The following is a 25202-nucleotide window of genomic DNA, read 5'->3' on the forward strand; positions in this document are numbered from 1 at the left end:
GTAATACAGAAAGAGTGAGAAAAGATGTTTTCTCTTAGCTGCTTGCAAGGTTTTTAAGGTGCAGGAAGTCATTCTTCTATACACTAACCCAAACAAGCTGCTTCTTTTTAAAAGACATCATGGTATGACTTTCACCAAAACCAGAGGCAAATCTCCTCCCCTGTGTGAGCACCCTAACCATACTACAGTCACAGGACACACTGGGGTAAATCAAGCAGCAATGCAGTGCACTTGCCTGTTGCTAGGAAACGCAGAGTAGCCAGTAGAAGCTGAGGTGATATTTTAACCTTCATTTCATTGTCCATGTGCTTGAAAGCCGAGAAATCCTGCTTCCTCTCTCGATGGGCGATTTTCTTTTTTGTTTTGTTGTCGGCTGTCAGAAAAAATGATGACAGAGGAAGAAAGTTTTTTAATTAAATTCTTGAATGATGTGTAAAACATCTTGCCTCATATGTTTGTGAAAATATTTGCAATGACACCTAAAAAGGTTTTTGGGTAACACTTAACAAAAAGGTTCCATTTTTTTACATTAGTTTACCCCATTGGTTGACATGAACTAACAATGAAAAATACTCTAAAGCCTTTGTTAATCATAATTAATGTTAATTTAAACATTTACTAATACATTGTTAAAATCTAAATTTGTATCTGTTAATATTATTTAATGGACCTGAGCTGACATGAAATAACAATTAACTGTTTTATTTTTAATAACTAATGTTAACAAAGATTAATAAATACTGTTGTTAGTTAATGTTAATGCATAAACTGTAACACTGATCCAAAGAAGACAAAGATGATTAGGAAATAAAACAAGATTTATTAAATAACTCAGAATAGGTAGGCAAATAACGATCCAAACTATGCGAGACGGTGTGCTACGCACAAACAATACCGGACAATGATTAATACAAACAGAAGAACTTAAATAGACAGAGATAATGAACTAAATAAGCAGCTGTGATAATAGTGTCCATGGAAACAGATGAGTGGCGGGAAACTGAACATATGACTGAAAATAACAAACTAAAAGTCCATGAAAATGAAACTAAGATCAAAATAGCATCCAAATAGGACAGAACTGTGACAGTACATCCCCTGTCAGAAGGGGACCTCATGCCAAAACAGATGCGGTGAGGGAGGAAAGGCGGGGGCTCGGGGGGTGGACGAGGAGCCGATGAAGGGCTGATGAGAGGATATGGCGGAAGGCTGGTAAAAGCAGGAGGATAGACCAAGGAGTTGATGATGGAGGAAGAAGCCAAGGAGGAGATGATGGACGGAGTAGCCGGATGGTGATGACCCAAAGCTCAGCCAAGACGATAGCCCACGTTGGAGTCGATGGAGGGAGGAGCCAAGATGTTGATGTGGCCGACGACATCCGGGGGACGACCAACGGAGACAGAGCCGATGTTAGGGGATCCCAGGGCGCAGACAGAAAGCTGATGGACCTAAGCGACGCAGCTAGTGCTGGAGACCAAAGCAGAGCTGCGGCAAAGATCGTTCGAGGTGAAACCGGAGCTTCCAAGGACCCAGGTGGAGCCGGAGGAAGGGCGGAGCCCGCTGGAGCCAAAGGGGTAGAGAGCCGGAGCGCCGCAAATTGATCGTAAGTCCACAGCGCAGGCAGAGTGACGGCTGACCGAGGTGGAGCCGGAGGGTTGAGGGAGACTGGTGAAGCCACAAGGCCAAGGATCTCAGGTGGAGCCGAGGGTGGGAGGAGCCAAGGCGTCGCTGACTGGTCGATGGGCAGAGGCGGAGTGGAGGGATCAGTGGCCGGAAGCTAAGCCGAGGCATCCTAACGCTTAGGTGAAGCTGGTGAGAACACAAGGTGTCACAGGGGAAGGTGAAGGGCTGCAGAAAACCAGCTGAGGCAGGGCTTAAGGACTGGCTGAGATCTACAGTGGAGGTGGGAGAGGGAGGCTGGGTGGGTGGGATCATTGGTAAATCCGTGTTTTTGCTGGGTTATGATACTTTGATGATAGTTCTGATGATGAAAGGACAGGGTGGGAAGCACCGCTTCAAAGTCCCAATCAATTAACCAGTCTCCTGTGTCAAGCTCCACCAGGACTGCTACCTGGACGATGTTTGGTGGCTCACACCCCTGGTCAGACATATGCTGTTATTAGACGCTGTCGTCACAGGTTCAGTGTTTGCGGCGGGAGGAAGCTCTCCGTCTGCGGAGGGTTCTGGCGTTGTCGTCTCCGTGGTTAGGGGTGGTGGTGGGCTGGGCTCTGGGTCTGGCTGTGGTCTGGATCAGGGGTAGGCGCTCTCCAGACACCGGATAATGGCCTCCTTCCAATTAAGTCCTGTGGTGTCTTGGAGGTCTACAGGATAGTAGTAGTTTGCCCCGACCCAGAAGAGAGACTTTAACATCTCATCATTGAAGGCAGTATTTAAAGCGAGCTGACAGAACTGAAGCGGAAAGTCCATTAGAAGAAGCCCTTTTCGGGCTAGGGCAGCAGATTCCGCTGCATAATCCATTCTTGGGTCCAGTATTTTGTAACGCTGATCCGAAGATGACAAAGAGTATTAGGAAATAAAACAAGATTTATTAAATGACTCAGAATAGGCAGGGAAATAACAATCCAAACAATGCGAAACAATGAACTCAATAAGCAGCTGTGATAATTGAGAAAAGTGTCCATGGAAACAGATGAGTGGCGGGAAACTGAACAAAGGAACACATGTGACTGAAAATAACAAACGAAAAGCCCATGAAAATTAAACTAAGATCAAAATAGCATCCAAACAGAACAGAACTGTGACATAAACTAAAGTTAACTAATGGACATCATTGTAAAACCATTCACCATTAAATCCCATGTGACATGATGAAATGGCCGCCAGGTACACTTTGATCATAGAGAAGGCCTTCCCTTCATCTAGTATCTCCTGAAGGAGGAAAGAATGTCAGGTACTGAGGAAAGGAATGGTATCCTTTGTCTTTCCTGACACCAAATTTTCACCACTTCACCTTATATAGAGATCTGGTGGATTGCGCTCTAGCACTCTGGATGGTAAAAATCACATTCTGGGGCAGGCCTAGAGCATTCAGACTAAACCTCTAACAGGCCAGACCCAGAAATTTCACATCGGCGGATGTGGATGAAAAATCACCTCCTCTGCCCATGGCCTCCATGGCTATAATGGAGCTATTAAGAGCACTCTCTCCCTCTGCGACCTGATTCTGGACAGAGTGGGGAGGATGAGGTTTATAGGTGGGGAGGATGGGGCTTATTGTTGGGAAGGCATTTAACAGGGTCTCTGGCCAAGGATGTGCTGATGCATCCATCCCTTGACGCAACTGTCTCCTTTAGTGAGAAGAACAGGGGACAATGGGTGTTCTCATCAGAAGCAAACAGATACACATCTGCCTGGCTATATTTATCCATTACCTCTTGAACCACCTCTGGGTGGAGCCTCCATTCCCGAGTGATGATTCCCCCTCGACAACAGGTCTGCCCCAATATTTACTAGGCCTGGAACGTCTGCTGCTCTGAGGGACAGCAAGTGTTTCCTGTTTTATAGCAGCACTCTCCTATAGTGTTATAGATTTCTCGAGCAGATGCCTCCATGCCTCTATTTATAAGAAACAACTGTTGTGCTGTCTGATCTGACTAAAACATAAAAGGCCTTTTATTTGCAGGAGGAAGTGTTTAAGAGCCAAAGATATTGCCAGGAACTCCAGACAATGAATATGTATTAGTTTGACTGGTTCTGTCCATACTCCACTCCCTCCATGATCGCTCCACAGCCCTGTGAGGACACATCTGTAGTGTCCACCTTGCAGTCTGAAATCACTCCCATTGACAACCCCTCCCTCAGGAATTATTTGTCTCGCCAAATGAGCAAAGCCCTAAGAGAGTGGGTTGAGATGTGCACCTTCTTGTGCAGACATATGGAGGAATTTAATTCCAGAGAAGAGGTCCATTTCTGACAATAGCCATGAGTCCCAGTCATATCATACAAAGCCGAAAAGAAATTGTCTAACCCAGGCAAAACTGATTCACACAGTTCCATAACTCTCCCTTCTCTGCTCCGAGAGGGTTGCCCAGTAAGTTATTGAGTTCGGGTCCAAACCAAGAAATACCACAAATTGTGTTGGGGTTAATAAGCTCTTCCTCTGGTACACTATGAACCCCAAAGAATTAAAATGTATTAATACTGCCCATATATACACCCCCGCCATCTCCCTTGATCTGGCACAGATTAACCAGTTGAAATGCTGATATCCTTATGCCCTATTGTCTCAATGGTGTCCATGCCACTTCCACACATTTTGTGAAAATGCAGGGTGCTAGAGAAAGGCCAAACAGGAGAACCCTGAACTCATATGTTGGGCCTTTGAACACAAACTTAAGAAACTGTCTGTGCTGGGGATGTGAAATATACATCCTTTAGATCGATTTAGGTGAACCAGTCTCCCCTCTCAACAGAATGAAGCAGGCATTTTTGTGTCAGCATTGTGAACATCTGAGGTCCAGAATAGGGTGTATGCCTCCCCATTTCTTTGGAATAAGAAAATACTGACTGAAGAATTCCTTCTTTGATTCCTCTGCCGGCATCACCTGAATTGCTTCTTTGAGAAGGAGAGAATTTATTTCCTGTCTCAAAATGTTTGCATTCTTACCCTGCACTTTTGACAGTCTTATCATTGAGAAACCCGGGGGTTTTCTCTCAAATTGCAGCCTGTATCCCCTTTGGATTCTGCTTAATAACCACTTGAAGTCTGTGCAAGCGACTTGCTTTCTACCAGTGCTGTGGGTGGCGTTCTGACCAATACAGTTTCTACAGGGTGCTTGTGTATAACAGTACTGTGATGAAAACAATCACTCTTCATGAGATTTTGTATGATAAAATTGTCTGAATTTAGAAAGGGGAAAATACAAGAGGCCACACTGTGTTTTTGTGTGTAAACTGCTTTATTTGATTCGACAACACAGGGGAAACGAGTGTGTGAAAGTACTTCTTGACATTCTGTACTCGATCCTGGGGTGTATGCGGTTGTTGGTGAGTACTTTTGTTTCACACCACTATTCTCCGGGGGATTTGTGGAGACAGCAAGAAAAAGATTTGGGTTTGTGAAACCGCCTGTTTCTTCCTTCTGCCCCTCGCAGCTGAGGTGGGTGGGGGCCTGGCCTTTGCCATCTGATCAAAGGACTTTTGTTGCCAGGAGGAAGGTTGTTTTTCCTGTTCATACAGAACCCCCACCCCTTCTCAAAAATCAATGCTTAGAACTGATCAGATCTTTGAGGTGGCTTAGGGGCGACGGTGGAAAATCCAAATGCAGATGGGGGATCCAGATGGCCTGTCAACGAGGCCTTCATTGGCAACATGTGAGACCAGCCAATTTCCTGCACTCCCCCATGTCTAGCAAAGAAAAGCCATACACTGGGACTCTGGATAACAGTGGTCTTTCCCAGTATTTCATCCATGCAATTCTGGAAAGGTGAAAGTGTCTGATGAACTGACAAGGTGGTAGGAAGGAGGAAATTCTTGTCTTGCCTTCAGCATTTCAACCAGTTCACCACCCGACGGCAAGCCTTGTGCAGAGTTACACACCCTGCTGCCATCTGCTGTTCGTCTACCCCTGTAAGATAACCCGGGGACTCTGTTTGGGGAACAAACAGATCTTCCAAGTCAGTGATGGAAATGGAATCGTTGTCCGGTAAGACCTTCAGGAATGGTTCGATTTCCATTTGAAAGCGACCAGTTCCCCAAGCACATCCAAAGGAGTAAGCTGGTCAGCCTAACTAGTTATCGACATAGGAGATTTCGTGTCCTCCGGAGATGCCGTGCTGTCTCTCCCCTGTAAGGAATTGCAATACACGTCATGTACACCACTCTCTTGCGGAGCACTCCAGGTGAAAGTTTACTGTACTGCTTACAGGAGATTGGTGCCTGTATTGCTGCTTGGGCATGCCCTGGGCTCAGACACGCCGGGCATACCACATGCGGATCCCTAGTTGCAATAGTTGTGAATTCACATTCCCTAGGACAAGTGTGTGAAGGTGCTCTGGACTTGTTAGGCTTCATAGAAGAAGCCATGTTCAAGTGGTAAGTTAACTTTTTGTCTATTATATATGCTTGGTTAAGCAGTTCACCACACCTTCTTTATTTGGCCTGATGCTCTATGACAAGTGGTAGCTTGTCTTTTGGACAGTTTAGTCTTGGCAAACTAACACTAAGTGTACTGAAAAAAAGGGCTTGTAGCTTGTATGCCACGAGTAGAGAGAGGTAGGATGCAATTTTGAGACAGCACTGCTGTTTATATAGGATGGGGTGTGCTTCTTGGGAGGTGTGATTGCATAGGGCTTCACGAATGGCCATGCAAGAGGCCTTTCCCATAGTGAGATGTCAAACGAGTCGACCGATAGAGAACTAATGTTAACTAATTAAACCTTGTTGTAAAGTGTTATCATGAAAGGTAAAGGTTTTTGTAATGTAATATGTAAATTTCAATAGCATGACATTAAACTACTACATTAAAAATGCTAGTATTGTATAACTATTTCATAAGACATTAGATACAGGACAAAATCTACATTTCTCCATGACACTGTCATTTTACAATGTACTATTTAAACTGCTCTTTGTAAAAAACATGCAAAAGTACATGACATTCATAGCACATACTATATAAGTCTGTTTCATCCAAGATTTCAGACTTGATGATTTCTTCAATGACATCCTCCAAGGTGATAATGCCAAGAACTTCATAGAAGGGGTCGCCTTCTCCTTCGTTGTTAACCCGCTGGACTATTGCCAGGTGAGATTTACCTAGAAAATAATACATTTGTTTAGAAGTCGATTAAGACACACACCATTCTTATTTTAAAGTTTAAGCTGTTTGCATATAAAGGAATATTTAATGTGTTTTCGAACTGTATCAAAATGTAATCAAGCTTAAAGTTATAGTTCACTCAAAAATGAAAATTCTGCCATCATTTACTCTTAGGAGTAAATATGACTATTTTCTCTTTAGAATAATAATTAAAAAAAAAACTCAATGGGGTCCAAAACATATGAAAAAATGAATGCTGAAGAAAGTCAAACACCTCTAGGCTAGAGGTGTCTAGGTTTGGAATGACATGCATGTGTGTAAATAATGTCAGAATTTTCATTTCTGACCACACGCACATATCCTACAATGTATAACTGCTGTTGGCAGCCTGATAATGGTATTAGCATAAAAATGTTTGGCAACGGCAACAATCCTATAGTGGTTTCTACACCAAATCTTAACAAATTATCCAACATATGTACTGTACCTATACAACCAACACTCTAGAGTATATCAGAGCGTCTATGGCAAGAAGCCACACTCTCTCCCTCTGCTAAGTTCAAAAGTCTGACCCTGTTTCCCAAAACACCTAAGTGTTTTGTCTTTGATATTGAAGGTCTAGAGGTCTAGAGTAACTGGGTTCAGTCTCAAAATACGGTGTATTGTGTCTTTGAACAAAAGTAGTCCAGTCCTGGTGAGATATCTCCACTGGAGTGGACAAATATGTCATAAGCATTGTTCTGTCTAAAAAAAATTTTAAAGTAAGATTGAATGAGCTCCTGCTTCTGAAAATTGGTGCTTATTTCAACTAAATAAAAACTGAAACCCTGTAAAAGGACAAGGGTGAAACTTTCAAGTTTCTCCTGAAGCTTTAATACATATCCCAAAGACAAAAGTGAAAACCTCTTTTTGTTTATTCTATCAGGAAAAACACCAAACAAATTCTTTGCCTTTTCTCAGCTTGTGAACTTTTAGAAGGAATTTTCCAGAGGGCCAGGCTAATATTAGACCTGAAATGAAGTTTCCATTCCACTTGGGCAATATTCTCACCAAAGCGACTGCTGGGTGATCTGATCTGTCTCAGAGCTGGTCGTTTATATGCAGATGGCCATTTGCTGAAATACTAGGAAGCCTGGGACGCACTTGTGGCAAACCCCATGACAACACACAAATAATGATTGGCTATAAATCTCTGCTTAAGGAGTGTGGCCTTAACTTGAGTGTGTGTACCTTATTTTCCTTATTTTGCCACTGCAAGGACTTCAATTAACCTAAGGCATGTAGCTTGATTCCCTAAACATCCAGGAATATGTTGGAACTAGTGTACTTTATGTTTGCAATCCTATGAGTTATTTTTTATATCACCAAATTTTGGAGTAAATTAAAATATTAAAAAAATAACTGAACTGTCTTATTATCTAATGTAATTTAATTATAAATTGCATTCTCATTATTAATACTCAAAGGTCACTTATAATAATAATAGACCAATGACCTGATCTAGAATCCTAGTCCGAACCCATCTGCACAACACTTATAAACTAAATCTCATTTAAGGTTAGATAAACCTTGTCAGTCAAATGACTAAACCTCAAAAAGAACTACTAGGAAACAAAGTTACACTAGTTATAAAGGTGATTATGTGATATGTGACAATGAAGTAACTTGATGACAAAGGTCACCAGTGTTACCACAGAAAACAACTCCACAAGATAGTATTTAAATAATATCAGTCAATCCTTTGTATGCAAGTGGAAATGAATCACCCTTAAAGAGAGGACGTAAGAGCAAGGGTCAAGGGGTAGTAGAAGTCACAAGACTAAATAAATAAGTGCTCAAGCATTAAATCTCAGCACAAAAATAAGGGTTTATTCAGGCCACAGTGGAAAAAACATGTTTACTTTATGTATTTTCCTTCATAGGTTCCCTTGAGTACACCATATCTCACCCCTTCAAGGAAACAAGGATATTAGCTTCTACTCTGTTCCTGCTGGGATTATTTCTATCCCAAGGTAGAGAAAAAAAAAAAAAAAGATTACAATTTTGTTTCATTATTTGTGGTCACAGCTTAAAAAAAGAAAAGAAAATAAAACTCACTGGATTGAAGCTATACTCTTGTAAAAAAAAAAAATGGTGTGTTTTATAATTCTGAGGATAAATATGCTTTTTTTTTATAAAATCACTGCAGTGATTTCTAATGAATATCTGTTTGAATAATGGAAGATGGAGAAAACAGACAGTCATTATATATTTGCAATTTAATCGGATGACATTATGAAATCATGAAATATACACAGCAGCTTTAGGGCCCTATCTTGCGCTCAGCGCAATTGACTTTGTACACCGTCGCATGTATCATTCCTATTTTACACCCGACGCACAGCGGACTTTTCCCTCCACAAACGGTAAATTAGAGAATGAACTTGCGCTCCCGGGGACGGTTCAGTGCAAAGAGGAGGCGTGTTCCGGCGCAAACGTTCCCTGGTGCTATTTTGCAGTTCCAGAAAACAATTCTGCCACAGACCAGGAAAAACCTAGTCTAAAGTCAGTGGCGCATTATTCATATGCTATTTTAAGGGCGCATGCTTGACCATAATGTAGCGTGTGCACAACGCGCATACACTTTGCTTCTCTCATCTACACAGATGCAGCAGTTCCAATTTTTGCAAACCTACATAATTACAAGGAAAATTATTACCACACAAGGGAAATCATTGTGGTGTCCATGAAAATGTGAAAAAATAGGCATTAATCTAGCTTACACATTTACCCAAATTATTATAATTATTGCTCCCATCCCCATACAATGTCAATTCTCTGTCTTTTATGGCCCTGACAAGAACGTCTGTCTCCTCGGCTGTGAACCGCTCCTGGCGTGTGCCTGGCAAATCCACCGTTATAATAGCAATCCGCCATGGAACAAGCGCGCCTGCATTTAAAGGGAATGTAAGATGACGCTCTGATTGGTTTATTTCACGTTACGCCCAAACCACACCTATGAATAATGAAGCTACTTCAGACCAACCCATTTTAGATTTGCGTCGGGCGCAAGAGTCATTTATCCCTCCGGTATAATAGCAACAGTGCCCGAGATCCGCCCACAAAGTTACTTGCGTTTCGCGTTTGATACTTGTGTTTCAGATCATTAAAATAGGGCCCTTAATGTTGCTTTGACAAATCTTTCGCCCTCACACGTAATTCCTAATAGTGTGAATTCTTATTGAAAATATAATTTTACCCCTGAAAATTTGCCAAACAATGGTAAATAATGATAATTCTTTACTCACATATTCAGAAAAACTTAAAACATAGAGAAGTTAAAGCATAAATGTACAGTACAAAACCTAAACTTTTTTGAATGGTTAATGACATTCAGTGTGAAATCCAGACTTCAATCATTTTATTTCAAATGTATATCTCATGATTGCTTCATTCCTCATAATTGTGACTTTATATCTTATACTGTAAATTATTTAAAGTTGATCTCAGAATTACATGTTTTATTTCTTACTCTGTGTACTTTGTATACAGCGGTGGACAGTAAAGTAATTTTACTTTGTTACTGTATTTCAGTAAGCACTTAAGTACATTTTCCAAGTGTCTGTTCAGTAATTTCTTAAGTTTGAAATTACGAGGAACAGTATGTTTTATAAAATGTAGTGGGGTAAAAAGTTCGATATTACAGTATGCTTTGGAATGTAGTGAAGTAACAACATTTTTTTCCCAAAATAAACATTCCCAAAGCATAATATTGTACATTTTTACTCCACTACATTCCATACAAATGTCATAGGGTTACGTATGTAGCCCTGGTTCCCTGATAAGCCCATTCTGCTTAAGAGTCTGCCAGGCTGTACCTTACAGATCTAGAAAGGAGCATACCCTTTCTTTAACATCCATGCTGGAGAAGGCGACATATTAGGGAGTGGGTCGCTTCACGAGTCAACCACCTCAACCTTAATCCGTACAGCTCTACTTTTAAATTTTTTTACAATATTGCTCTACCCATTAGGAGGGGAGCATAAGCCCAAACATAACCCCTATTCCTATCTATTCTATCTATTCACCAGTCATCTCCATTCACCAGACATCTGTCGAAGAGCACAGCCCTGCTTACATCTTTTACAGTACAGTGGGGAGGGCAACAATCTCCTCGGGTCTCCCGATGAAGGGCTAACAGGGTGGAAAAATGGGCCAAACCGAAATCTGGACCACATCAACATGCCTAATCCATCTCAAGTCCTAATAAAGACTGGAGAGGAAAGGTCTTGAGTGTCAAGCTCAACTAGGGCTGGGCGATATCGAATGAATAAATAAATAAATAAATAAATAAATAAATATATATATATATAGCACTATCATGATAAAGTTTTTCATATCGGTCGATATTGATAATTATCACGATAAATGTCAAATCTTTATTTCTTTCAAGTTTAAAGGCATACTTTTGCCTAAGTGAAATCTGTAGAAACCAGACCATTAATTATGGTTTGAAACTACTCTTTATTATCAGAACATGACAAACACGTCATGTTTTTGAATTCTTTACACTTTTCCAATAATTTTTCCATAACAAAATATCTTAATAGAAAAAATGTATTTCTTAGTTTCTGCATGTGCTTACGGGTGATATTGTTTCAAGTCATAAAACAGGTTTGTGTTGCCTGATTTTTGATGGCACATTTATTTGCCACAGTTTGCAGTGCATGCTGCAATATTAATATTATTACGTTTTGTCTCTTAGAAATGCTCATTTGACAATAGCTTGAGTTTGGATGCAGATGTAAATTTATGTTCATTAACAAAAACAGTAACATCTGTTGGTATGGTATATGGTAAAATTATACAGTATATTCTGACTGTTTTAACCATTGGTCTTCCATAGTAGCATACATTTAGATTATAATAACCATAGTTAAAACCACACATTATAGCACCTCACTACCATGGTAAAATGTAACTATGGTTTATATGGTATTTGTATGAGCCTAAATACATTGAGTATAAATGCACAAATGCTATTGCTTAATCAAAAAAATACTGTAATTATATTCCATTGCTCCTTTAACATATTTAACACATCTATATTAACCAATATTTCTGCCACAATTCCATGGTGCAGTTTGTGTTACTACAGCAAATCCATGCTAAATGATGGCAATTTGTAGATTGAAAAGCCTTCTGATTGTATTGTTGCGCATAGTGTTTATCCCATTTATCAGCGCTGTTTCATCCGGCTTTAAACTAGTTTAAATAAAGTCCACTTAATACTCATCATACAGTAAGCTCCTAGTGTGCATAAAAGTGAAGAATGAAGTAACCAGGAAGGAAAAGAGAGGGGTAAAAGCCTAAATTTTATTAAGCTCAATCACCTGTCTTTCCCTTCTTCTTCCCAGCACGGTGCCTCTTCCCCCTACTCCTCTGAGAACTCGTACAAGGAGAAGGACCAGAACACTTTGGAAGAGCCTGGACATATATATTTTATATACCTATATATTCATCCCTATATATTCCCTATATATTAATTCATTATATATTCAGCAGTGCCGAAAAGCATGGAAGGCGAGACTGAGGCATTAAGGAGGACGGTATTTTAATCCTCCTTATCGGCCAACAGGTTAACCTACAAATACCTTTCTATCGCCACCACTGCCGCCATGGATAGGCCGATGAAGTGGGCTGACTGTTCTGTGGCTGTGAGCAGTTCAGTGACTGCCATAGGGGATAGACCCTCACCCTGCTACAAGGTATTAGAGTAGGTCAGCCTGGTATGCCTGCAGCACCACCATGATGGACAGGGCAGCACAAGCCTGACCTGTTGCCGCATACTATTGGCCAACCAGCCTAGATGTTATCAGGCATGGCTTGGATGGCAGAACAGGAGCATTTAGTGACAAAGAAATCCCTGAGGAGTGATAGCTTGATATTTGTTTATCACATATTCAAATAGCTCATTGTATGCAGGCCTTTGATAGGAGGGGAGAGTATTAGACTTATACTCTATTAGACTCCATATCTAGTTCCTCAGAACCAGAAGCAAGTAATCTGCTCATGACACGTCCAACCTGGAAGAAGCCGCTACACATATACGAGAGCCGCCGATCTAGCCAGAGAAGCGAGGGAGAGAGATCCCCACGATCGCAGCCGCCGTGCTGCCGCAGCAGACGCAGGGCCAGGACCGCAAGGCTCAGAGAAAAAACTCCTGAAAAAACAAGACTTTTCCACACAATGAAGCTGATGACATGTTTGCAGGCACCCCTTTATACCCTTGGGCGCTCCCCGTGACATCATCACACTGAATTGGCCTGTGGTATGGGCGTGAAGTTCCATGTGCCTCAGTTCCACGAGGACGCGTCCCCACAGCTGACGCAGCGCTGAGTTCCCTCAAAAGGGAACATATCGTTCCTTGTAATTTCAAACTGAAGAAATCGCCACCACCTCTCAGAAGCAAAACGATAGCTGAATTGTGAACAAGTTGATTCTTTCCAATTAACCTGTTGAATTGGTTCACAAATCACACTGAAAGATTATTTTGTGAATCTGACTGATCCGACTGTAGCTGTTCTTGAGACAACAACTCTAAATTACAACAACTAAAATTAGCCAAAAACCAAGATATTGTCGGAGCTTGAGGGTACACAGACTAGGGCTGGGTAAAAAATATCGATTTCTCGATTTTAATTGATTCTCATTTTTACGAACCGCTATCTATTCTTAAATCCCAAGAATGGATTAGTCATCCTGTTTTCAGTTGATGAATGAATGGAACATTGTAGCGCGCATCCCATCCAATAAATTGCAATAATCTTTGTGCTTTGTTACTATTGATATAAAGCAAAGTCTCAGATTTCAAATTACGTCCATTTTTTACGAGATTCAAAAACATAAATACCGTTTTGGAGCTGTGGCGTGAGATCGCTCTGGCGCAGCTCAGCTCAAGAGCAGCAGCAGCAGCGCGGAGCGCACATGATCTTCTCTTCCGCCTTAATAATACCAGTTACAGCGCAAACTGTACTCGATAGAGTACAACTTATCGAAATCCGTATCATGTCACATGGAATCGCTCAATCATTGTTTCAACCGTGGAAAGACGTCAGTAAAACAGCTTGTAAACAATGTCATGTAATGTCACATTTACCTCAGAAAAACCATATCCAGTGACCATAAACTCGTTAGTCAGCTAGAAAAATGAACTCTTGAGAGGAGCATTTTGCTAAATATATGCACCATATTAAATATACATTATAATTTTTAATGTTCTTCAATATTTAATGCATGTTTGAATAAATCTGGCAAGTTTTTATGAGTCACCATTTAAATGTTTATATTTCATATAACTTTATTATTATAAAAATAAATAAAAGTGTAATTTAAGTGTTTGTATTCAAATAAGTTCATTTTTACCTTCAATATTATAGTAGGCTAATGAAGCCTAGTAGGCTACAACTGACTCCCATAGTTTACAGCATTAGTTAAGAGATTTGTTTTCCTTGAGAAAATATGCCATGTATTGTAACTGATATCCAAAATAATCAATATTGAATCGAATCGAATCAAAATCGAATCGAATTGCAAGCTTGTGAATCGAAATTGAATTTATAATATTTATAAGTAAATCTGCTGTAAAAGGGTGAACTGTTGAATCACATTGAAACAAATGAATGTGGATATGTCTGCATTTGTGCATCACTTTCTGTACAGGGAAGGCTATAGGTAAAATAACACAAATTAATGCCCATGCATCTTTCCTGCTGCTCTAGAAGTTTCAAATGACATAAAACTAGTATGTTTGCATTGAGTTTCTCTTTAAATATTATTGTGATGTCTGAACATTGAATTTTTATACCATCTGTACATATTTATTAATTGTGTTTATATATATAATTGTGTTTTTCCAATTTTTTTTAAATACTACATGGTATATTATTTCACTTGTTTGTACATCTTAAAATTAACTGATATTTTAGTATAATCAATGCTCAATGTTTTGATTGTGTTTAATGAGTTTTGGTAATGAAATATTAAGTTTGATTATTTGTAGTTCAATACATATTAAATGTCTGTAGTAATCTTTCATACTAGTGCTAAATAATGACTAGTGCTGGCTAAAATAAATACCGAACATGGTTCATCAATCAGTGCTTTTTACTTGTGTTTCATAAGTACTCAAGAACTTTTACAGGAGTTAAAAATGAGTACTTGTACTTTTACTGCAATATTTTTAGGGTATCTGTACTTTAGCTCAAGTACTTTATATTTTGTCCACCACTGTTTGTTTGTTTGTTTGTTTGTATGTGTATGTGTATGTGTATGTGTATGTGTATGTGTATGTGTGTATGTGTGTGTGTGTGTGTGCGCGCCATGCATGTGTGTAACCAGTTGTAACTGCAATGACATTTATTTACTTATTTTATTTCTGTCACATCCCACTGGGTTGCCACACGCCCAAACCCACTGTAAAATCTCACAGGTCCAAATTAACACTCCTCATAACCGTACATGGACCATCAAAAAAAAAATAATTATAAACTATAAAAACTTCACAAACAATATTATTGCTTCAATATAAATCAATACAGGTAAAAAGAGATATACAAATATAATGGTGGATCATTTGGTCACATTTGTTTAAATTGATCACAATTACAATCTTCAGCACTATCGTCGTCAACGTCATCTTCATCCTTATTAAGACATTTACACACGTTGTATATCATTTAGTATCATTTAGTAGGGATAATAGCTAAGCAGTAATTTGTGAATATAAGATGGCCACACAACCCTGCATGAGAACATCTACTGCTCCCCCTCAGCTCTTCTGAGACTCATTGTGTGCTCTTTTCCACCATTTCCAGTTTAAGTCTTGGAATGCAGTTTGTCATATTTTTCCATAGCCTAATTCCCACCATAAATAGTCACGAAACAGTCTCAGACAGACAGTGATCAGCCTTCTCAGAAAATATTTTAGTTCTGACAGCTACTGGGACACTGGAAATGAGCGGTGGGATATCACAGATTAAGTGACGTATTTCATAAGAGGACATTCTGAGAAAATCATTACATTGTTATCCAAATGCTTGACCCTAAATTTCATTTGTAACCTTGTAACCATAACCTATAAATAGCTTTAATCTTTTAAAAAGATTGTGATCAAATAAAGGGCAAAAAAAAAAAAAAAAAAAATCTGGGTATTTATACATAGACTTTATGTCAAGATCAGTAAATAATATTAGATGAATAATAATCTTAATATATCCACATATTTGACCTTTTTATGACAAAGGAAGTTTAGTTCAGATTGTAAAATAATATGTGGTGCAACTCCCCAAAAATAATTAATAATTCATGAGATATTATGAGAAAAATATTTTTTACCTTAAAATAATGATTTTTTTTTTTAAATGATTAGGGCCTTAGGTGTGTACACATGTATTCAATGTATAAGGAAAATATATTATTTTATTATTTTATGATTACAGGGAGTCATTAAATAGTATGAAAATAGATTTTCAAATTATGAAACCAACATGAAAATAAAAAAATAAAAATAAAACATATGAACTATGAACATATGAACTTGGCACATGCATTTTAAACTACATTTTTAAAAAGATTTTGGTAACGCCTTAAATTACAGCCTGCAAAGTATTGCATAAGTAAAACGAATTGACAGCGTAACTTAAACATTATGTATGTGTACAGTTTGGGGAATAAAGAGGTTACAACCAGGAAAATTAACAAATTAAAAGTATTTTAGAACTAAGGGGAACTTATTCTACTATTGGGCAACAATCTTACGTCTGAGAGCAATTTAGTGAGAACATAAACTGCATACCTTTTTGTAATAAAAGTGTACCAATACATATAGGCTTTTTAAAAATTATAGGGTATCAGTGCATTTATACAGTATTTTTTATTTTATTTTTTGTGATAGCAAAAAGGTTCACTGATTAAGTTTGGTCTTCTTTGTTTCAAGGCAAGTAAAACAAACTATTGCCTGTTACCCTCTTATTCGATGAAGTTACAGGGTAAGTACAATAAAAATACATACACACAATCTGATTAATTTCAAATGCTAAAGTGCTGACAGAAAGTAACACGTTTTGTCTCTCTTTTTCTGTTTCTCTTGCTTGGCTCCGAAAGTGCTACTTTCTGTCAGGACTTTAGTATTTGAAATTAAAAATGCTTTAAATGAATAAGAATAAGTATTGTAAATGTGTTTTGAATTAAGTTGTTTCAAACAAAGGTTTCAGAGTCAGTGTGATATCAGATTGTGTGTGTGTGATTTTATTGTACATACTCTGTAACTTAATGGAACAAGAGGGTAACAAGCACCACTTTTATTTACAGCCCGCAGATGTCACATTTACCCTGTAACTACATGTCGTCTCGGTTACATATGTAACCCTCGTTCCCTGAGTAGAGAACGGAGACATTACGTCGTGACGACAAATGGGGTTTCACTTAAAAATTCTTTCACCTTCGAGAATACAAAACGAGCCAATGGCAAGAAAATGCCATGGGTCTGTGGAATTTGCATAGCGTAACTCCACCCCACCTCGTGGGTATATAAGGAAGTACGCTGGCAACATGCAGTTATGTTTTCTCTGTTTTCTCGCTGTTCGGAGACGCACAGGTAGATCTGTTTGCCTCCCTAGACTCTTCCCACTGCCGCTTGTTTTATTCCCTGCCCGAGGGGACCCTCGGCACGGATGCACTAGCTGATAGTGGACGCCATTGTCTTGGGTTACCAGATGCAAGGTCGACCATTCCACCAGGAGTGTGGCTTCCTCCTGGGCTCTAGCGCATGGCGCCTCGCTGACAGACATCTGTAGAGCTGCAGGCTGGGCGACACCCAATACTTTCGTGAGATTCTATAATCTCCGCGTTGAGCCAGTGTCCTCTCATGTACTCACTTCCACTAGCCGGTAACAGGACCTGCTCGGTGTCATCGCTTGCTGCGCCATTCCACTCCACAGACTGGATATGTGCGCTATTTCACTCAGATAAGCTCTCCTTAGACCCTGAGTTCCTCCGGCACTGTTGATGCCATCACCGGAGTCAACCCTCGTGATTGGCTAGGTGCTCCATGTGCATGGTTCCCCCGTTGGGCAACCCCCACATGTGTATTTCCACGGTAATCCCCCTCTTGCCATCTCGAGGTTGAAACATTCCACCCTGCGGGCTGGATACCTCTGGGTTTTCCATATGCATCCCGCTCTCGGGTCATATGTGTATTCTAAGTCTACGGGTAGGTGCTGTGTTACATATTCCACCTGGGATATGCCACCCAGTGTACCTTGGTATTCTTGCATTAAGCCTAGCCCTTCGTCCGTGCTAGTCTCACAACAGGGAGCTCAGTCTTGGCAGGGCACTGGAAGACAGTCGCTGTGGTGTGATTGAATTGGGACCCCAATTTCGTCGTTCACTGACGTAACTCGTAGTGATTGAACAAAAGGGAACGTCTCGGTTACGCATGTAACCCTCGTTCCCTGAGGAGGGAACGGAGACATTACGTCCCTCTGCCACTACCGCTGTACCGCTGGAATGGCCTGGAGTTCAGTCTTGGCTCCTCAGCGGAAAACATGATGCACGGTAGGACGGAGTTGCGCTATGCAAATTCTGCAGACCCATGGCATTTCCATTGCCATTGGCTTGTTTTGTAGAACTCGAAGGTGATAGCCTTCTAAGCGAAACCCCCATTTCGTCATTCACTGACGTAACGCCTCCGTTCTCTCCTCAGGGAACAAGGGTTACATACGTAACCGAGACGTTACTCTGTTATTAATGTGCCCTGGAGCAAGACTCCTAACCCCAGGCTATTCCAATGGAATAGATGTAAGAGTCCTGCAACTGGTATACTGCTGTTCTGGATGAAAAAACATCTGCTTACTTAATAAGAAATACTGAAACTAATGTGCTGTTGAATCCTAATCAAAGATGGATGCTACATAATATACTAAGCTCTAATAATAAAAATAAACTCTTTAACCCCCCAAAATGTTTTAAAAAATCAGGTCAAGTTTATTATAGATTTTTTTTATAAAGTAATTTTAAAGTCCCTGTGCAAACCCCCACAGTGATTATGAACTCCGGCCAAAACAACCTCCAGATAACGCTGCTGCAAATCAGCCCGTTTTCTAAATATAAGCCCCCTTTGCAGCATGTCACTAAACTTGTTCCTTTTTTCCTGACAAATATAAATGGACTTCAAATAAGATTGATATCATCTGAAGAAAACTAATTTAGCAGTTTCATCTCATCGCTTTGTTTACATAAACCAAACTACCGAGTGCAAAACTCAGTTTACTCACTACACTGACCTCCTTGTTAAAAAGGATTCATTTCTTTACTCTGTAACTAAACCAACCAACATCTTTGGTTCCTCAGTGAAGGTTCACAATGAATAACAGTGATCTGTCTGTGAGCGTTGCGTTACAGGAGCCTGAGCTCTGGGTTAATGCTGCTTACAGATTCAGCATCATTACAAGTTCTTTCTTTCAGCAAGTATTTTAGAGAATGCTTGATTCTATTCATTTCTACTCAAGTTACTGATTTGATAAACAACAAATGCTTGTTTATTTGGAAATGACTTTTTTTGTGGGTCAAAAGAGCAATTGTATTGTTATCCACTAGTAGTCATACAATAAATGTAATACAATAAATAAAATTGAGGCTAGATAACACTAACAATAGAAAAACTGCAAAACACACTGCATGGATTCTTCAGGTTCATTTCCTTGCATAGAGAACACATATGAAGAGTTCAGATGCAAAAGCCTCTAAGTGCCATCTGAAATTTTCTTCTAGAATGATCATTTTTATCAAGCTTGTATATTTAAGTTTAGTAATTTCACTTAAATGGCAATGAAGATTACCTATGAATTGTCATTTAAGTGAAATTAGTGAACTTAAATATACAAGCTTGATAAAAATGATCATTCTAGAAGAAAATTTCAGATGGCACTTAGAGGCTTTTGCATCTGAACTCTTCATATACTCCCTTAACTTTTTATCACCATGGGTTTGACTCCCTCACACCATTCCCAGGATTTGCAGGACTTTGATTAGGACAATTCAGGAAGCATCATCTTCATAGGTGTCCTTGGTGCATTTATCTAACAGCGGTTTCATTGTGACATCCAGTCTGTTGGAATGATGAACTATAAGGAGTGATAGATAAGACTGGCAAAGTGAATACAGATGATATGAAGTTGCTACACATGGCATTCTTGTACTATGACTACAGTGACTATGCTGTGTGGATTAATGCGGTTGAATAGAAAGTTTTATATTTTTGTGGTGTTGAATTTACAGAGGGAAGAAATGTTAAAAATAATAATAATGAGAGGGGGGAAAACTTCTCATTCTGTTTTTTATAGCATTTTTGAAACCCTCACTGAAAAGTTATGTTTCTTGAAGGGATAATCCATCCAAAATGAATGGTGGGTGGTTTCATGTGGTTCCATTTTTTTTTTTTTTTTTTTTTTTTTTTTTTTTATTAAAATGAAAGCTAGCGGACACATTTCTCAAAATATCTTATTTAATGTTCCAAAGAAGAAAGTCATCTGAACAACATGAGGATGAGTAAATAAATCATGACAGTGATTTTGGGGTGGACTATCCATTGAATTGCTCTCCTAACAACAGGGGCACAGCCAATGAATGGTGGGGCAGGAAATACTGTCTGTCTGCATCAGTGAAAGAACTTTAACATTTGATTGTTAACAGAACCACACATATTATTGGGTTTCAGTATTTCCTTCTTTTCAGGTTCTGAATAAGGATCAGTTCTCAACCTAAAGTCCCTGGTGTGCATTATACTCATTTTGAACAAAATCAGGCCAAAACAAAGTTTGTTCGGATTTTGTTTCAGGAGTGCAAAACAGCTTGCCAAAGCGAACTTTCTGGAAAAGTTTTCTCCAGCTGGTAAACGCCTTCAAACTACCATTGGTGAGTGGCGATTACATGATTAGTGTGCTCTGGGGCTTTACTTTGTTTGACGTGGAAATCTTCTCCAGTTAATTTCTTTTGTTCATTTGTTTGAGGTCAAACATCAGCGACTAAAACATGAACCCACTGGAGAGCCGTTTTACAGTAGAAATTAAAGTTGTAATATTAATTGAAAGAGACACTAACACTGTTTTTTATGTTTAATATTATAAAGATGCTTGCTTCAAAGCAATCTATTGTATACAGTGCTAAATAACTGTGTAAATTATTTTATTGTGTTATTTTATTATAATTTATTTACACAATTATTTAATTGTGTAAATAAATAATTGTGACGACTGGAGTGCCGAAATGGAACTGAATTGCAGAGCTGCAAAAATTTCCACCTGATCAGACCCCTGTCATTGTTGTTTTTGTGTTTATTTTAATTTTTATTGTGTGTTATTGAAAGAAAAGCGTGCAGCACAACTGCTGATGTGGTTTTACCCCAAAGCAAAGAACAAAAAGAACCGCTGTTAAGGAATGAAAAAGAACCTCAGGGCCTTTCTACACATCATGTCACTTTTTGTAATCTCTTGGGAATCATGGGCATCACACCTTAAAAAGTGGTGAGAAGAATTACGTACGAATTAATATAAATTAGATTATGCACATATAATTAAACACAATCATTTAATGTTTTGTTAAGTAGTCTGTCATGCATTAATTAGGAGATCAGGGGCTCGTTCTTCGTACGTCGCTAACTCAGTTAGCTGGATTTGATTGTTGACGATTTGGCTTGATCTTGGATTGTTTGGTTCTTCGACGCTCATCCTGGACTTGCTGTCATAGCAACATGTGCGCAATCTTAAACCTGCTCGGGAGCAGGCTTATTTCATGTAAACAGGATTAGATCCCAGCTTTATAAGCGGAGCTGATACGGGAAGTCCAGCGCAGCGCGATAGTGCACTTTCTGAGATATATATTTTTTCTCGTGACTCGTGAGATTGTCGTTTACATTATTAATTTGTTGGAAACGCACATTTATTTTCGACTTGTCGGAGTCGGGCTTTAACTACAGCATAAACTGTACCCTAAGATTATTTGCGAGTGGCTCTTTCCTTTACACTATTGGAGATGCGGAGAACTTGATGGAAAGTGCTGTCTGTCATGTCATTCAGAGTTAACCTGGCGCTTTTAGGTTTAAAAAACAGTTTTAGGGTTTTTTGTGGCATTTCCAAGCCACTGAAGACCCAATGTTGTAAAGCAGTTTTTTTTTTTAAAACAGTTTTTTTATGCTATAATAATTTTTTCTATGAGGATCATGCAATCATGACCATGCTGATTACAGTAGCCTATATGCCACTCAGGCTTAAAGGGATATACTCCACTTTAAAAATCTGTCATCATATAGCCTACTCACCCTCATGTTGTTTCAAACCTGTATGAATTTCTTTCTTCTGCTGAACAGGAAGGAAGATATTTAGAAGAATGTCAGTAACCAGACAGTTTCTGGGTCCCATTGACTTCCATAGTAGGAAAAAATATATACTATGGAAGTCAATGAGACCAGAAACTGTCTGGTTACTGATATTCTTCTAAATATCTTCCTTTCTGTTCAGCAGAAGAAAGAAATTCATAAAGGATTGAAACAACATGAGGGTATATGATGACAGAATTTTCATTTTAAAGTGGAGGCTGCCATCAAGGCCTCAATGAAGGGGATTATGTGAACAGAAAGGGGGTTCACAATGTAAATGTGCAGCCCAGTTACTATTGTGATTCTTAATATTCCAGATTATATCAAATAAAAAAAGGCATTTGACTAAAATCTTTCATATCACAATTGTGAAAGAAAAATGGCCAGGATCTGTGCATGACTTAAGAATTTTCAGAGATTCACATTTATGCACATTATTTGAAAGTGGTAAGAAAAGTTCCACAATTAAATATCAAGCTCACTGTATTACATACACTTATGCTGATCCTATTAGAACTGTATTTTTTCATAGGTGATTATGACATGTTCCTGCAGACAGGTGTTTTATGACCCCATTCCCTGACCCAAACCAATGCAGCTCTAGCAGGACAAGGGCACACAATGAAATGAACTTTGGCTAAAGGGAGGATTTCAGTGTCTGAAGAAGTCTGAGGGTTGCACACCTGCAGGGCCTGTGACATTGTTGCATGTGCCATATTAAAAAAAACACTTTTCATTAAATGTTTAATAAAAGACACATATGCTTAGTTCCTTGAGTTTTATTTCAATTGTTCTTTATAAAGAAAAGCCAATGGTCAAGTGCCTACAACAAGAGATATTAGACACATGCCTCATGCAACAAATAAAAAGGAAGAGTTGGCTATTATAGTGTATAATACACTGCCCACCTGTAGGCCTATGTCTCCTCTGTCTGGGCAGACTCTTCTGTAGGCCTTTCTGTAGATGTGGAATCCTGCTACTTATATTGCAGCCATAAAGCATACAAGTATAGATTAAGTAAAGTTATTTATGCACTTGCAGGTAGGCTAGTTCCTCCATATGACAGTTATCTGAGAGGGTTTATTCACTGCCCGGTGCAATGGAAACAAATGGACATTACAAAGTCTTATACTTTCTTTCCTTTGGAAAGTTAGAAAATGTCCACTTACAGCACATATTTCAGCCACTATACTTTCTTGGGAACAGAAGTGTTGGTGTATCATGTAAAAGTGCACAAAAGAGGAAAACACAATGTCATTACAATGAACTACACTCGGGAAAAATGTGATCAATAACTCATGGCAAAATATTTTTTACATTAACATAAGCTTATCAGTTTTCACTTTCACAAGTCAAAGCAATTCATCATTACTCAAGATTTAACAGTTGAAATGACTATACGGCCTTAATTTAATGCAGCAAAAATTATTTTACAGTGTAAGACTAAGATCTTTTCTTTTTTTCTCAGCCTTTTTCTTGGTTGCTTTTATAAACAGACAACCATTTATTTAACAGTGCCTTTTATAAAAGAGACTATAATATAACAAAAAATTACCATAATGTAGAATATTTTTGTACTTCACTTTTATTTGTTCCCATGTTCTAGTGTGGTGACTCTTACATTACAATGAACAAAGTAATTATGCAATTATTAAAATACAAAAATATAGGTGATATTAAGTAATAAAAACATCTATGGCCACTTCTAACGGATTTAAATTGTCTGCTACTTTTTGCCAGCCCTCTCTCCTGACTTTTGCAGACTTTGAGGTGTTCCCTGGCGTTTTGATTAAACATTAAAATTCCGAATAAACTTCGACTATTAGTTCTTGCTCTGCTGAGGAGAAAAACTGAGCCGCTCTTTAGCCACGCTGAGCAGCCAATAGCAGCGTTGCTGATCAATGTTTCTACTATCGATACATATCCCCTTTTAAACCAGCGCATGAACGCGCAATTATCTCAGATAACTCAATCCAGCTATACTAATCATAAACAACAGGTGAGTTCGAAGAACCCAATTAGCCGGATCATGATTAGCACGATGATATCATCTTGGATGTGTCATTTGATCTCGGATGTAATAAGCAACGTACGAAGAACGAGCCCCAGGTCTGTAGTACTGAAATGTAAACAACAACATAATGATTAGAAATATGCAGATCCAAATCAATTCAATGCCAACTTCAATAGAGGGTATTTCAATTGACGTCACTTTCCCGCCGGAACACGCCCCCCTCAGCCGGACTGAGTGGCAAAAGAGCTGCTGCATGACTGGATTTCATAGGGGAAACTGTGGATACGCGAGTAAAACAAACAATTATCAGTTTAAACTAAAGGTTGGACTCGATATAGTATTCCTTATAACTTACCAAAGATCCAGTGATCCATGGATATTGACATGCAGCCAGGAATTGTGTTTCCTGACATTTATATGTGCCTGATTTCGAAGCTGGGAAATACATAAAGCTAATTTGCCAATACAATATGGTATGATGTTACCCCTAAATTCAGCATAATGACACAAAATGATAACTGCAAATCCAGCTTTTCCATGCTTGGAGTCCAGTATTTTCTATGAATTGCTACAATCCATTTGCTTCAAGGTTCTGTAGCTTTCATCAGTCTGTAAAAATATACCTCAGATTTCTTGTCAAATTTATTTGTACAGTCAATCAAAGCTCTTTCCTGTTTTAGATGTGCTTTGTGTGTTTATCGCAACATTCACGCTGAAACCAAATGCTGTCGCTCTGTCTTTCTGCCACTCAGTGGGCGTAACCACAGTCGTTCCGGCCGACGGTGACGTCATGCGCATGCCCTCTCTAGCACACCGAGTTGCTATTTTTCATGTTCCATGATTTGAAGAAACAATTATTCTTCCTGACCAATTAAAGCACTCAAATGAAATGTCCTTTGATTGAAATGTGCAAATGAGAAGATGAAGACAGTATTTTATTTCTAGGAAAGCTATCCTTTTAAATGTGCATCAGTTACAGTAACAAAACACTATTT

At 39.0% G+C, this 25202-nt stretch overlaps 1 protein-coding gene across 1 annotated transcript in view; it reads right to left on the reverse strand.

The window, feature by feature from the left end:
- cnnm2b (cyclin and CBS domain divalent metal cation transport mediator 2b) overlaps nucleotides 1-25202 on the reverse strand; it is a 45588-nt gene that overhangs the window by 11561 nt on the left and 8825 nt on the right. Inside the window, exons 2-3 of the mRNA XM_079864119.1 lie at nucleotides 6634-6777; nucleotides 236-373 (exon numbers count right to left, since the gene is read on the reverse strand). Of these exons, the coding sequence (XP_079720245.1) occupies nucleotides 236-373; nucleotides 6634-6777 (282 nt within the window). The remainder of the gene's footprint in view (nucleotides 1-235; nucleotides 374-6633; nucleotides 6778-25202) is intronic.

This window comes from Squalius cephalus (assembly GCF_949319135.1).
Source record: "Squalius cephalus genome assembly, chromosome: 2".
Taxonomy (NCBI): domain Eukaryota; kingdom Metazoa; phylum Chordata; class Actinopteri; order Cypriniformes; family Leuciscidae; genus Squalius; species Squalius cephalus.